This window comes from Cydia pomonella, chromosome 8, assembly GCF_033807575.1.
Source record: "Cydia pomonella isolate Wapato2018A chromosome 8, ilCydPomo1, whole genome shotgun sequence".
NCBI classification, from domain to species: Eukaryota; Metazoa; Arthropoda; class Insecta; order Lepidoptera; family Tortricidae; genus Cydia; species Cydia pomonella.
Genome location: NC_084710.1, coordinates 8,852,413 through 8,869,505, shown reverse-complemented (window position 1 = coordinate 8,869,505; position 17,093 = coordinate 8,852,413). Strand labels below are relative to the sequence as shown.

Sequence of the window (17,093 nt, the reverse complement as noted above, 5' to 3'; positions counted from 1 at the left end):
TACAAAAAAATCGTACAAGGCCCTACAAATTCAATATAATAATGCGTTCCGGGTGTTGATGGGGCTGCCGCGCTTTTGCAGTGCGTCACAGATGTTCGCTGACGCGCACGTAACATGATTCAAAGCAGCAATGCGCCTGCGAGCCGCATCGCTGGTACATACGGCGCGTGCGCGCCAGCCCCAACACCATCCTAACTATGATTGCGGATAGGATCGACTGTCCGTACATAATGCATTGTTGCGGGCTTCATAAGCCCAGTAACGGTGAATCGTTATGATTTTAGTTAAGATATTTATTGTTACTAACATAGTTTTTAAGTTTTATTGTACATAACTAACATTTTATGAGCCACACGCGCTTGAAATAAACGTTAATTTAATTAATTTTAATTTAATTTATAACATACGAAGCGTTTGCTCCAGCTAAACCCTACAAGTATTATTTTCGATTTCGTGTAGTCGTTACGAATTTTGAGATCTAGTTCCTGAAGTTCCTTTGACGCGATGCACAATTTCACATTATGAATGAATGAATGAAAATCTTTATTTTCAGGCAACTATTTGCACATAGATAAATATCTTAAAATTGGATACATATTATTATAAAATATATCTTAAAACTAAAACACAATTATGGCTGCGATGCAGTTCGCAACTTCGCATTGTTAAGGAGCCGGACGAGGAACCGCCGGAACTTCACACTCTTTGGCCAAAACTCCTCCTTGGTGAAGGTCGCTAGATGTTCAGTCGGAACGTTCACTACAAAATAAATTTTAATTCACATTGTGTTGAGATCCCACCTTCACGACCATCACGACGAATCCAGACTTGACTCGTAGATCTCCTCGACCTTCGTAAGGTAATGTAAACGGGACATATACAGCAGTGTCGTCGGTGCTGCAGGACGCAGCAAATGATTGGGTTCAGTCAGCGCGGTACCTTTGTCCTCTGCTCCTTTTTGAAACCATCTCTGTCGCGCGACCTTTTTTGAACTCAGCTGTGATCGATCCTTGTCAACAGGTTCACGAAGGCCCATTTCTTCGACCGCTGCTTAGACTTAGACACACCAGGCGGCTTAGCGGCAGTAAAAGCGTAGGAACGTTTTAGGGTCAACGTACTCTCACGTGACGTGCCTGTCTACGGTGACGTAGGAGGGTGGGCGGCGGATTTAGTCAGCATCAATAGTAGCGGCTGATACAAGGCACCAAAAATATCTGCCACCCTGGAATAATTTCCCAAATAGAAATAAATCTCTACAATTCCCATTCAAAAGTATCTTTTTAAGTCTAATTATTCTACGTATAGAGATATATCTCTTTTTGTTATGCTATTAGAGAACGGTATAGTAAACGCCCCTATGATGGGACTGGCATCAGTAATGTGATGGTATGGACAAATCATAATCATAATCATAATCATAATCATTGTCAAACAAGTATTTACTATCAGCTTCTAAACACTGGCAACATTTTACCATAAAACAGCTAAGTTAAGTTTAAATTTTTCATTGATATTTTGTTAGTTTGAAAATTAATGGCTCCATACATCCCATGATTGGAGCAAAAAACCATAGTTTTAATTAGTAAATAATATTGAAACCAATTGCAGTAGCTTTCATTAAATACATAGAAAATATAAAGGATGAATATGGCATTCAACTTTTAACGCATAAAGCGGTAGAACTTTTACAGGTGCCGGCGAAATATCAAAAATACTCCAAATTTTATTTTTAATATTCCATAATTGGTGCCAGTGATGCCAAGGTGATGGTGGTGGTTAACATAGATATATTATTTTTGACAAGTAATCTGATCCCCTACTTTTGATGCGGACTGTACGAGTAATGAGAGTTCTGGCTAGAATTATTCCATCAGCAACTCCAAGTTACAGGAAATTGGAACGTGAACGTAATACTGAATATGTTTTGGTAACTTTCAGAAAGCTAATATGTCAGTGATGTCCAGTTTAAATACGACAGCCCACCCATCCAAGTACTAACCCCGCCCGACGTTGCATAACTTCGGTGATTGGGTGAGAACCTCGAGATTGGAAAGAAATATTTTTTTCTGTCTTTAGTATTTGTTGTTATAGCGGCAACAGAACTACATAATCAGTAGAAATTTAAACTGGCTAACTATCACGGTTCATTAGATACAGCCTGGTGACAGACGGACGGACGGATGGACGGACAGACGGACAGCGGAGTCTCAGTAATAGGGTCCCGTATGACCCTTTGGGTACGGAACCCTAAGACGATAATGGACGACCGCTTTTCCATTAGTCCCAATTAATGGAATAGTACATTTCGATGCTAATGCGGAAACAATGTCATAACCCCACGAGTACCGAGATATAAAGACTTGGGACGAGTGCAGAATGACATTTCCGCACGTGTATCGAACGACGTTTTTTAATACAGTTGCGAAATAAAAAGAAAAAAAAACAAAACTTTTTTTCTGCATGTTCTATAAGACAGAAACAATTGTAAATATAGAATATTATACTATTATTACCTAAGTATCGTTATTTACGATTATATGTGTATCGTATACTTATATTGTATGAAAAAATATCGAATGTTGCCTTTGGAAACATAAAACATTCTTTCAGTAAGAAAAAACGCCTCTGCATTGACAGGGGTTTCGGCCAGGGATCGGAAACCGGTATTTTTTGTATCAAATATCAAATATCAAACATTTATTCAGCAAATAGGCCACAGGGGCACTTTTACATGTCCATTTTTACAAACAATAAATTAAAAAAAAAAAACAATTACAAATATCGAATCTATGAAATAATAAATACTTTATTAGAGATGTATACTGTCTCTAAATGTCAAATTACACAAAAAAAACTATGATAAAAAAATAAAACCATAAAATACTAAAATTCTTTAGAGATGTATAAGTCTCTAAGTGTCAGAGATAAAATATAAAAAATATATTAAATTATCCTTAGAGATGTATGGGAACGAAAACGGTATTTTTTCGTTCTTTGTTAATTACTTCATTTCTAATTAGGCTATCTAATAATACGAAGTCGTTATCTGAAAACACAACTGAGTCCTACATTTAGAGTATAAAATAAACCGAAATATATGATTATTTCGATGTTTTTGCAAAAAAACCGGTTCCGATCCCTGGTTTCGGCAGTTATTCCGTTCCATTCAGACAACTTATTAAGAACAGTTTTTCAATATTCAATATTAAAAAATAAACTTGTAATGATGATGAAGAGGTAAGTAATAAAATATGAAATATGCATATATTTTATTTATTATTCTTACATTAACAGTAGGTTTTTATGTTGATTACGACTTTTAAAGTAAACTAACATTAACACTCATCAATAAGTAGACATGAATTGGAACAGGTGGAAAAGTAAAAAGCACTAGTTCGCGAAATCCAACTTTCCGCACGCTAAACAGCTACGTAAGGTAGCACTTTTTGAGCAACAGTATTAAAAAATATTTTTACGAAATTTATTTCACCTGTCGTTTAATTTTTTTCGAGTTTCGATTATTAAATAAGTATATGAGTTATGAGCGAAAAATAAATGCATCCAATTTTTTAAAAGCTCCTAGCTTATAGCTATGGTTAATAGACATCAAACTACTTAAAAAATATTTCTACAATGTTAATACCCAGAGAGGAAAAAGGGGAACACACTTCGTTCCTTTCCCCTTAAATGCTTGCCAAAATACGCGTAAGGATGCCGTTCAGTGCCTTCGTGCACAACAAAAAAAACCTTGTAAAATGATTCCGTAATCCACCTTTGGTTAAGTCACATGTCTAGAAAAGAATATCTCAAGAATACAAATGAAATTCGCGCTGTTGCGATTCACTTAATTCGAATGATGTATGGAATACAATAGATCAAATGGTTAGAGTAGCTGGGATCTGAAGCACTTTTTTTTTGATAAATTGCTTTACGTTAAGCTTCTGACCAGATCATTGTCTCAAAGATAAACTGGATCAAAGGAAATATAATAAAACCCTTTATTAATTAAATGAGTTTGAGATTTTTTTGCTTTAAACGAGATACTTTATTTCATAAAAAGGTATTACTGTAATACAATAAAAATAATTTTAGCGCTTTGGAAAATTTTTCTTCTATGAGGGCTAAGAGGGTTTTCATCAAAAATATTTTTTCGAGTCAGTCAGTCAAGGACTTGAAACTGCGTAAGATATTGTGACAAATGTCACGTGTTGTCCAATTAACAAATTATCTTACTACGAGTATCCTTTGCTGTTCAATGTTCATGCAAATATACAGATTATATAACAACGAAAATAAAAATGAACGCGTACGAAAGACGAAAGATATCATCTAGATGTAATTCTGATACCGATGTACGTTTGAATTGGCCTGTTACATAGTATTTCATATTGGCGTAACGCCTAACATGACGTACGGAATATAAGTGTACAAAAACCCGATTATCCGATTGACTGATATTCCTTTCCATATATTTCGTTTAAACATTACATGTATAACGGTGACTTCGAGATTCCTAATAACTGTACCTAATCGGGTACCACTTTTATATATGTACAGGTTCGCTTAAGGCCCCGTAGGTTCAGGTTCTAGTCTCACTCTCACTGAGCATAAGCGTGAGTGAGATGGATGTGCGTGAAAGAAAAAGTAATCAATGAATTCGGTCAAAAATTCACATTTTGAAGGTGCGTTTTGTTTGACCTGTGTTCGTGGTTTTTGTCTATCGAGCGATAGTCAAGAAATTCGGCTTCGAATTGATGAAGTTACTACTAGTCATACTTGTAGCTCATGAAATACGGCGTTTCGTGAACAATATTTCTCAGGCCGGATTGGTCCTTAGGACCCAAGGATGGATTTAAGAAGTGGAGCCACCAAGATTTTTGATGTAAATTTCTAGGAGGCGTCTTAATTTTGTCTTGATATCTATATCATTCAAGCTACTAGGCCAAGTTTGGTATTGTTTTTGTGTAAATCGGGAATACCAAATTCATTTATGGTATCATATTGACACCATTCCGAAATAAAAATTTATGAAAAAAAAGAACTAAAATTATTCTTCACGCTTAAATTGCTGAACTAATTTAGTTTGTATCAGTTTTTGTATAGGGAATCCATAACCACTGAACTGATTTAGATGAAATTGGGTATAAAGATAGTTTGAGTCCCGGGAAAGTACATAGGATAGTTTTTATCCTTTTAAGTGAAAAGGGAAAACCTAAACTTAAACAATTATTAACCCCAGACATCGTCGACGCTGAACCAACCTGCACCAAAGATCTGGGTGGCTCCACTTCTTAAATACATCTTAGGAACACAAAGATTAATTCTGCCAAAGGAACACTTTGGACCCGGGTATCTCGCTTTGTGTGGCAGTGCATAGCACAGCGGATGTCATTCCAGATATACAGCAGAGCCCAACTGGGGAAGTACCTCCATCATACAGAAGATAACAGCCAAAAAACACTAGACCCTACTCATAGTGTTGTGTTCCTGCCGGTAAGGTTGCCAGAGCTCAACCAGGGTGCGGGGTGTCAGGGTCGGCAACGCGCATGTAACTCCTCTGGAGTCGCAGGCGTCTATATGCTACGATAACTGCTTACCACCAGGCGGGCCGGTTTTTTATTCAGAGAACGCCGTATTTGAACTTTTTATGTTGTGTGCAAGCACAACTATAAAAAGGTCAGTTTTTTTGCAAACCTATTGTAATCTACAAAAAAAACTACGATTTTTCAAAAACTCAACTGGCTGAACCTTATGCGACCGAGTTGGTAGGTAAGTAAATGAAATAACGCAGCTTCTTTGTATGAGGTTGCCTTATCATCGCCAGGCCACGGATCACGAAGAAAAGACGATTTGAATATGAAAGGAAATGACTAAAATAGAAATGGGTTGCGAAATCCAATATTTTAGTGCTTTGGAAATCATTGGTATATACCTACCTAAATACTTACCTACTTGTATTTATCGAGAAAATACTCGACTTGGTGAGGCTGTACCGTGTGTTCATGCTTTGTCATCACACTTGCTCGAAAAAGATATTATTTCATGCAAGTGTACTGAAGGATAAAGGTGTGTATTGTTCACGCGGGAGTTATGGATTGTGAAAAAAAGCTATAGCTATCGAGGGAGTTATAGCTTTTTTTAATTGTGTGGTTCATACGAACCAAGTAGGTATAAATGAGTTTTACTTTTTAAATAGTGACGTTTGTAATTTATTTTTATTGTTTATCTTAAAGAATATTTAATTTAATTAATTTAATAGTCGTTTAAAATATTTTTAAGGTACAGACCTTCGATACCTATCCTGTCAAAGAATGACAATATAACGGACGAATGTTTGAAATGTCTGTCAATGTATTTAAGAATTATTTTGCTTAAAATTTAGTTTCTTCTTCGCAAGTGTGATAAAAAACATTGTGGGTACTCCTGCGGCTGTTGTACATCTAAAGACCTCGTTTGCGAAATTTAACTTACCCTCCTAGTTGCACAATGATAAGAGTTTAATATCATTCGGCCCGATTCGAATTTTAAGATAAGTACATCAATCAATGACACTTTTGATACTGGCATATCCAATCCATATCGTCTCTACGAAAAATTTGACGTATTTTAAAGTTCGAATCAGGCCGATTGTCTGTAGATGTAAAGCGAGTTCTAAACTTTACTGAAATGAAGAGCGTGTTGAGCTATAAATAAATACGGACCGAAAATTCCTTTTAATGGAAATTTTGTTCTTTCTAATATTGTATTTGCTTGAGTTAAATACAGTACCGGCCAATAATATATCACCTTTGTATTCTTATGTATAAACATGTATACATAGAGTAAACAATATAGGTTAGTTTGTAGATTGCATATTTTACAAGTCATTTTATACAAATATATGATGAATATTGCAATGAAATACTATGAGTAACAATATGAGACTCAGCATATAATTAAAAAAGCTCTGATAAAAAAAATAAATTGACTATATATTTAAAAAAACCTCTATGTTACATGAGATTTTTTTTTCCGCTCGCTCGCTCAAAGGACTACTACAAGGTACTCGTAAACTACCTAAAGTAGTGAGGTTCAAATCACTTATAAATGTATACAAAACTTCTACCGTAAAAACATGGAGGTGATATATTATTGGCCGGTATCTAAGTTTGGTTATTCCCACTAGTTACCACCAAGTTGTTACCAGTGATAACTACTGGGAATTTTTTTCCCACCTTTTACCACTGGTAACTATTGGTAAAAGGTAGTTACCACTGGTAAAAGGTTGGAATTTTTTTCCCAGTAGTTACCACCAAAATTTTGTAACTAGTGGGAATAACCCAAGTTTATACAATAAAAGCTTAATATAAAAATAAGATTTTTTAAATTTGAATTTTTCTCAAAGAATAGACTTCGGTTACCCGATAATTAGTCATCATATAAAACTATGAAAACGGATTACTACGCACTAGTTACCCCACAATGATCCAGATGATAGAGATCCCGTAACGTTGACCACAAACGCTGTAAAGGTTTCGAAAAGTCGGAATGTATTTTAAATTCATTATACGTGATATAATCCGTTTCCATAGTTTTCTTTCATGAATAACTTCTTCTTTATATTTCCTTTCACTATATTCTGTATCTTTAGGTATTTGAATAAAAGTAAACAAAATATACCCTCAAATAGCTCCTTAATCCAGCTGAGGGTAGATTAAAATATTACATGATCAAATCATGTAAGTTAGTCAGGTCGTTCAGTGACAGATCTAAGGGGTATTTGACTGATTAACCAATAAATGTTATAATTACCCAAAAATTTACAAATTGATTGTTTACTTTTATTTAAATACCTAAAAATACAGAGTATAAAAACGAGTCGTTAGACTGATAAATTTATCCTCCAATATGCCGCTTCAGGCGAGCCGCGAACTTTAGCATCGGCTTTCGGCTAATCGGGAGGATCGTCTCCCCTGGGTGAGAGCAAGCGCCTTCTCGGGTGAAGTGTGAGCTTACATAATTTATTTGATGTATGACGTCTTTCCACACTATCTGTTCTTCTAAGCCCGGTAGGTTTGGTTTGAAGAAAAATGTTACGTACCTACTTTAGTTTTACAAGCTGAATTCTTGCATCTTTGTTCAATTGTGTTGTGCCAAGAATGTTGAGATCATTATTACTCGTATTGAGGTTGCTTATGTCAGAAGAAAATTAAGGGCTTTTATTTTGACTTACCCTGAGTAAAGCCACTAATATCATGTTTCTCAAATAAAGAAACTGACATTTTAATATACTTTTTTATATTGAAAATTATCACCTAAAATCAATTACTTACTAAACAGAAATATTTGTTCATCGGAAACGCTAGTATAATGTCACACTTTAAAGATAAAGATAGTTTATTTTCCAAGTAGTAGTAGTGTTTATTTTACAATGCGCTTATGAATGTCAAATAACACTTAAAAATGAATAGTGATTTTATTTAGTCAAAAACCTGTCTGTAATCTTACTTTAAAATTATTTCTTAAAAAGGTAAAATAAATAAAGAATAAAAAAAAATTGCAACCAAAATATGTTTTTTTGTTTCAAATGTTTGTGAAACGTGACCGCAACATAAATAAAATCGTAGACGGTAATATGACCCCAATAACTGACGTTTATCTGTGAATAAATCAAGGGTTGGAGCTTAAAAACATGTAATTTAAGTCTTTTATAGCAAGTAAATTACAGGATTACGAAAAAATGCAGTATTTTTTGAACGGATTCCAGTACACAATTATTTGTTGAACAGAAACTGATTGCGGGTTTCATAATGCACCCTGGCATTCGGTGTATCAGATATGTCGTAATAATTTGCCCATTAAAAAACTCTTTATCGTTATATTAATTATAACGTTTAACATTGGGGTGGTCATTAGGTAAAACATAAAAGGACTGACTCAATTAGAAAGCTGTTCCTTTTTTCGCGTTTTATTTATACCTACTGGTTTGTATACCCACAAAAATAAATACATTATTTTTATTTTACAAATACGGAAAACCGATATTACACCAATCGGTCGACATATAATTTGAAATGTACCATTTTTTGGACTGTCCCCCAAGTAACGGAGTTTGGGAAACATATATGCAGTAAATTTAGTTTTTCGATTTGTTACAACCAAACAAGTTTTAAGTTTGTTACAACTTTTAATGAGTAAAATTTAGTATCGAAGAAAACTCAAATCGATCCGGTGCACATACATATTGGGTTCATTGCATATACATATTGATTGGATATCAAAAGTTATTACAGTATATTCTAGATAATAGTAACCACATAATACCTGCTTTCATAAATAGCGTCCATATAATAATAACAAAGCTTTTCATTATAAACATCTTAGGTTATAATTTGTCTATCCTGTTCATGAAAGCTAAGGTTGAATATTAACTAGTGGTTCTGTGAGCTGTAGACCTGGCGAGCCCCATAGCTCAACCATTTTGATAAAATGTAAGAATTAAATCGACAAAATTTCTTCCAATCATCGGACTGCCCGAGAGACATACGAAAACATTTATGCACACATTGAAACCGAGACGCTGCGATCACGTATTGCGCTTTCTCGGTTAATTATATAAGAATAATAGTAATAAAACCATTCATTCGTGGCATTCACAATATACAACATTGACAAAAAAAACCGGCCAAGTGCGAGTCGTCGTCGCCAAATTTAAATTTTTTTTTTTACAGTTTTATAGCTTGTAGATTTTTTCTTGTACTTGTAGTGTAAGGTGATATGATATTACTTGCCAAATTTCATAGTTCCAGGTCAACGGCAAGTAAACGGCCGTAATTTTTTCATGTTTACTTGGAAGTTTGATTTTTTCACAGTTAAAAGTGACTGTAAACTTAAAAAGTTCAACCCGATACCTCCACGGTCTCCCGAGATAAAGGATCTTGTCAGACAGACGGACAGACGGACGGACGGACAACAAATGGTGATCTTATAAGGGTTCCAATTATTTCTTTTGAGGTATGGAACCCTGATAAATAACAATTAAGGTTAAGGTTACTTTGGATGGTCATAATTCCAGTGCCCTGTTACTTATGATGATTTGATATTTCTACAAATAATTGCGAAGAATAAAAAATAAATAAGCTATCGAAAAGTTCATTGAATTGTCCAACGATGGTAGAATTTTGCTAACGCTCATAAATTAATGGTTCATGAGTGCAAAAGAGACAATGAAAATTCATGGGTGTGACTGTGACAATGTCTGACCGATAAACATGACTTGCATTAAAATAGACTGCGGTCAAACCATTATTCGAGTTGAGAAAATCTGAATATACTCGTACATATCATGCATAAAATATCATGGTATCTCGCAAAACACGTTGTTTCGGTATAATAATTGAGCGAGAGCACTGATGAAATCCCTGTATTGTAGAAACATGATATATTACCTTATTATACATTAAATATAAAGGTAATCGTGAAATCCACTGATACTTACAACTTTATTGAAGATAAAGATAAAGATACTTAATTATTCAAGTAGGCATATTACAATGCGCTTATGAACGTCAAATAAAGCTACACCTGCTCTAACCCTACACCTCTGACCCGAGAAGATTTAAATCCCCCCTCAATTGGAGGAAGGTATCCCAATATGAAACTCGGCGGGACACATCTTTTCAAAACATTACATCTTATAATTAACATGCATTAAATAAGAAAAAATAAATACAATTTAGATTACTATAGAAATCATGCATTATGTTAAAGCCTAGATAGTGTGTGCTGGTAACCGTAGTAAAGCCATTTCTATGTATAATAATGATTTTATAGATTTCATATCGTATTTTGGCTTATAATTTTAACAATTCGTATTTATGGAAATATAATTCTAGGCCTTAATTTTCTTACGGACCTGTAACTCAATTCCGTTTTCGTCTCGCCTCGAATAATACAATTTGTCAAATATTTATTTTAAGTCAGTGGTTTATTTACAGCGACTGGGTGTTTGGAGTGAGGTACTGCCAGCTGAGCAACTTTATCGCCAACGTGACTGTTGCAGCCAGCGTGTTCACGCTCACTGGCATATCCTTTGACAGGTAAGGTAGCGGTTATAATGGTTAGGTACATACTTATTTATTTAATCTTTATTGCACATAAGAAAACACACTGTACAATAGGCGAACTTAATGAACTTATGTACCTACTTAGTCAGGTCATAAGTTCTGTCATAAAAAAATACTGATAAAAATTACAGATCCCTTGTTACTCATATAATTATATGGGTCGAAAGCTTAGTTAATGTTGAATTACAATATAATTTTCTGTCTCAATTTTGTATATTTTTATGTAATATACGGAAAAAAATATTTAAAAAACATGAAAAAAATATGCGGCCTCTTCAATTTCCCTATTTATTTATTTTCATTTCTACATGGTTGAATCATATAGAAAACAAAAGCTGGGTCTTTATCTTTCTTTAGATAATTCATGTGTTTTTGACTACCAAAATTGCAACTGTTCATGTTTTACCAAACCTACTCGTTGGATCGCAGTCAAAAATACTGAAAACTACCCTAAGTTTGAAGGGATTAAAGTACAGACATGTCGGAGAACTAAATGCTAGTGAAAAAATAACGTTATATTTATGTAGGTTCATACAAATGCACAGATTTTTACTCCTTTTTGTGAAGTATAATTTTTCACAATCCAGCCGCGTATTGGCGTCTAACGATAATACCAGAGTAAACAAGTAGTAAATGGACGTAGTTAAAGGAAAAGGATCCAATCCACAAAAATACCAAAACATGAGTTAAGTATACCAGGCAGGCCTTTAATGTGTATATTTTCATTCAGCAAAAAAGCACTGAGCTCACATAGCGTTTTTATATTTTAATCGACATCGGATACCATCCCCCATGTATGAAAGATTAAAAATGATATTCACCAATAAGTATTCAATACTCTTGGTACCTTGTTATAAAATTAGATAGTGACAGGACTAGTTTATATAAATTTCAACAAGAAAAATCCAAACTTTATTTAATAAAGTAGCGATCCATTTTTTTAAAGCAATTTTTTTACATTTTATCAGTCAAAACCTTCGTGACAGGACTTATAACCTGACTAACTATAATTACAAGATTCCAGAAAAGGGCCAGTTTGAAGAAAAAGTCTGACGTCGCCCAAGCTTTTCAGTCTAATACGTTAATAACCTGATTGGTAAACTCAACAAGACCAGAGTTGGGTGCACTATTGACGGTACTTGTATCAATAGTATAAGTTACGCAGATGATATGGTCTTGTTGAGTCCATCAATTAGTGCACTTAGGAAGCTGCTCGGGATTTGTGAAGGATATGCAGTCACCTATGGCCTCAGGTATAATGTACAGAAGAGCGAGTTCCTAAAATTTAAGCCAAAGGGGGGTACCGTGGGTACAGTTCCACCAGTGTACCTGTACGGAACGGAAATTAAACGAACCTCGCAGTTCAAATACCTGGGTCACTGGGTGACTGAAGACCTGTCAGATGGCGTGGATATAGAGAGGAGATCCATGGCCGTTCGCTGTAATATACTCGCCCGCAGGTTTGCATGATGTTACGAAACAGGTTAAGACCACTCTTATTAAGACCTACTGTCAGAGTTTCTACACGTGAAGCCTGTGGGTGAGATATTCTATTAGTACCCTGAATACTAACACACTAAGGGTACAATACAACAACGCATTTAGGATGCTCATGGGGCTGCCGCGCTACTGCAGTACTTCAGGTATGTTTATGGAATCCAGGACAGATGGCTCTCACGCCATTATGCGCGCATTTTAAACTTGGAAATTATTTTACGTTTTTGTTTTAGCCTTAAGTAATACTAACATTATTTTTCTTTTATTTCGTTAATTGTTTTGTTACATTGTTACTAACCAAGATATGGATACCTAATGTGTCTGAAATAAAGCTTTCAATTCATTTCAAAAAAATATAACAATTTCTATGTTTATCGTAACCATACTAATAAAATAAAATTATCGCTCCAATAAGGATATATATATATGTAGAATATAATAAGAGTAAGTAGCTAAATACTTACAAAATCCAAAATATAAATTTATAATGTCCAAACTTACGAAAATACAAGAGAAATATAAAAAGTCAATTAATTTCCAATAGGAACAGTCCGTTACATTGTCATCGTCATTGTCATTTAATTTAAACCTTGTTTATTCCCTGGCCCTAGGCCGGGAAAACGCTGGGTTGAAGAAGAAGATGGTATATTGGGATACATTTTGTTTGTTAAAGGGAGCATTAAACAAAAGAAATGCTACTTTACTTGGTTTATGAAAGGTTCTAATTATAGATCGTATCATTCACGACGACGCATGCCTTAACTCGTATTGTTATTTGGGAACGAGGCCGGTTATTTCAATTGGGCTCACAATTACGACCATTACCTGCGTAAATTAAAGATTTAACAGAATTTAGCTTTGGGGGTGTAACTGGGTTATTAGATCTTGTCAGTCAAGACGACGCGTGCCTTGGCTCGTATTGTCATGTTATTAAAGGATAGATTTGACTTAAGTAGGTTAAATCTGCGCGTCATCATGGATGACACGAAATAAGGCTCGGGACCGGTTTCTAAAACACGGTAAACTGGTTATTTCAGTTTTTTTCCGAACTTTTATAAGAACGCGAACGCTTTAAGAACTTTATTATAACCTAAAAAAAACGGTTTATTCGACAAGCGACGTAACAACCGGTCGGCCTAGTGGTGTGCCACGTAAACATAGACACGTAGACATAGGAAGAAACCGGGTTTTATTATTCTAAACCGGTTAATTTTATAAGAACTATACTCATAAAAACCGGCTGAATATAACGGTTTTTCGAGCGAAACCAAAATTAAAAGGTCTTGCGCCAATTACATGATAACGGTTTGGCAATTTAACAGGTTTCCGAGCCTTGACACGAACGATAGATTGAAATGAAGTGTACATTTTAATACATATGGAGCCTTACTAGGATATAGGTATATTTCGTGACATCGCCATTGGCTGATGAAATTTGTAATTTTTTTGAGTTCTGTAGTCAATTAGGAACCCTAATAGTTTTGCCATGTCTGTCTGTCTGTGTGTCCGTCCGAGGCTTTGTTCCGTGATCGTTAGTGCGAGAAAGCTGCAATTTGCCATGGATTAAGTAAATTATTCCGACAAAGTGGTTAAGTAAAAACTAAAGAAAATATTTTTTTAGAGTACCTCCCCTACGCGTAAAGTGTTTTTTTTCTCTTCAACCCTATGGTGTTTGATTTCGTTAAATAGGTCTTTAAAAATGAATACGGGTCTTTAACGACCATTTTTTGGTAAAGTGAATATTTTCGGAAACGTGTCCGGTTGGATGGGTCCAAAAAATATGGAAAATATCGTGAAAGTAGATCTTAATAAAAACATACAAAGAAAACTATAGTAAACCTATGCAGAGCACGGCCCGACATGCTATTGGCCGGTTTTTGCATTTCTTTTGGACCCATTCGCTTGAAATGTTACTATGCTGTGTTGGAGTTTGAAGTAGGTAATTTTATATAGTGAGTGAGTTAATTGTAAATTTGACTTCAACCTGTTTTTTGTGTACTACTTATTTTAATATTAATTTAGTTTTTAATATCAGTGTATTAATATCTCTCTGGTCTGGTCTCAATAGTCTTTTTTATTTAATTCTGACGTTTTTTGGTAGGTACATTTTCTTGTAAATTATTTCTAATTTAAAAATTGTATTTCTGCATTATTTAAGATGCTTTTATGTAATTTCGAATACGACGCATGTTGTTAATGCATAAATAAAATGAACAAAGACGCTATATGAAATTTGGATACGAAAAATAATAATACTACAGCGTTCATTCATACTGTTCACATGTGCATATGTTGGCTTGATGCGTCTGGATGAGATGGTTACTAAAGGATCCCACAATGTTTATTTTACTTTAGCTCTAAGCCGTCATACACATTTATTTCTATGATTCCACCATACACCGCGTCAATTCAGGAAAAGAGCAGTCTCTAAAACTTTTTCGGTATGAGTTAAGGTTATGCAACTTTATTATTATCATTTATCACGAAATAAATGGACTTAAAGAGGGAATTATACCACGTGATCGTCCGTACAAAAGGAGAAAACGTTTTTCCACTTCTAAATATTTTACATTCATCTCCATATTTTTTTAGTATGTTATAGACACAATATAAAACTAGGTTCATAGGTTTCCCTTGTTTTTACGAAATTTGCAAAACATAAAATAAATCCAAAAAGTCAAACCTGTAAACCTAGAATATATAATGCTAAAGCGATCGACATCAAAATCAAAGTGATTTGTTAAGATTTACTTAGTAGAAACCGTTTTCTCGAATTCAAAAAGCTATTTTTCCCTCTCAAAGACATATTCCAACCTTCTACTTCCTAAAAGCTTAAGTAAAACGTAACCAAACCGTTAATTTTCGCATTGTCCGCAAAAAAGATGACAGATTTCCCGAACATTTTAGACCCAGCAGGCAAGTGATCGGCATGTCACAGGTGTCGTTAAAACGAGTCCAATTTATTCGCGTTTCATCGTTATTATTGCCAAAAGTGCTCGTTACAGGATTAGGGCATTTGACGACAAAAACGGCAATGCGAGGCAGAAGATTTAATTTGTGACCCATTTTGTACCTTGTCACTGTGACAAACAACATGAAAGTCTCTGGAGCCCTCATACAGGCTCATCTGTACGCCTAACGACATTTTTGCTTGAAATCAGTAAGAAAGAAAATCAAAGCAAAGCTAATAAATCTAAAGATGTACGGCGCATGTGATACATTCTTAATTTTTAGAAACAATTAGTAATAAACAATACTTGTTTAGATGCGTATGAAACGACATAGAAAAGATATTTTTATAAAAATAATCCTCCTCCATATTTATATTTGTATTTATATTTGTACCAACTGTTTAAAACCCTATTTGTTTATATATTAACAGCTAGGCTGACATATAAGCCCCCGCGTAGACCGCACCCGAATGTGCATTTGACGTACCCAGAATGGGCCGAAAATGTATCGGTTAACCGCACTTTTTTGTGATGTATCCTCTTCTCGTCTCAGTATCCATTTACTGGTTAAATGTTCAAGCTAATTACTCTAAAACCACAATATTTATAGGAATAGATTTTCTATTATAAATTCCTTTTTCGAAGTGTAAATTTTAAGCAGGTAACATTCGCTAGAGTAAATAACTTGTTAGCAGATTTCAGCCAGACGGAGTTGTCCCTGCTTGCAGAAAAAAGTGAAACGTTTTTTCTTATTCGTACAAGATTATGTGGAGGGAGGTGGGAAAGCATCCAGGTTAAGAATGAAATCGTGTTTACAAATATTGTCTCGGTATTCTATAGAGATTTATGCGTGTATGAACTATAAGGAAATATGGCGATGTATACAAATGTCCACTTGAATAATTTCGTCCCTGTATAATTTTGACAAAGTATAAAAATGTCCACGTGTATATTAGACGAAATATAAAGATGTTGCGACAATAGACCAAAAGAAAATACGACGATGTATACAAATGTCCACTTGAATATTTTTGTCTCTGTATATTTTTGACAGAGTATAAAAATGTCCACATATACGAGTATGTTAGATGGAATATAAAAATATCGAAGTAAGTATAAAAATTACTACTCGAATGAAAAGAAATATAGCTAAAGACCCCTTCGGCCGCGTACGCAACCAGAGCTTCGTAACCAGATGCGATCGAAAACTATTTCTGCTTTGTACGAAACCGGTTGCGATCAAAAACTAATTCCGTCTTACTAGTTATCAGTTACGATCGAAAACTTTTCTTTGTTGTACGAAACCTTTCGACCGTTGATAAAGTCAGCTAAGATTATATTTATACACCTTGTTATACAGTATAAGTACTGTACACGTTATATCATCAGTCAAAAATCAGAACACAAAAATGTACCAGTTGATAATATTCAAATACTTTGTTGGCAAATACAATGTAACATTGTTCCTTAAAAGACACTGGCTTAAGAGACATGGAGCACTGACATTCAGGATAAGAAATTATCATGAGTATCATGACAA

The 17,093-nt window shown here is 34.6% G+C and overlaps 1 protein-coding gene across 1 annotated transcript in view; it reads left to right on the top strand.

The window, feature by feature from the left end:
* LOC133520490 (tachykinin-like peptides receptor 86C) overlaps positions 1-17,093 on the top strand; it is a 94,338-nt gene that overhangs the window by 17,274 nt on the left and 59,971 nt on the right. Inside the window, exon 3 of the mRNA XM_061854930.1 lies at positions 10,977-11,078. Within this exon, the coding sequence (XP_061710914.1) occupies positions 10,977-11,078 (102 nt within the window). The remainder of the gene's footprint in view (positions 1-10,976; positions 11,079-17,093) is intronic.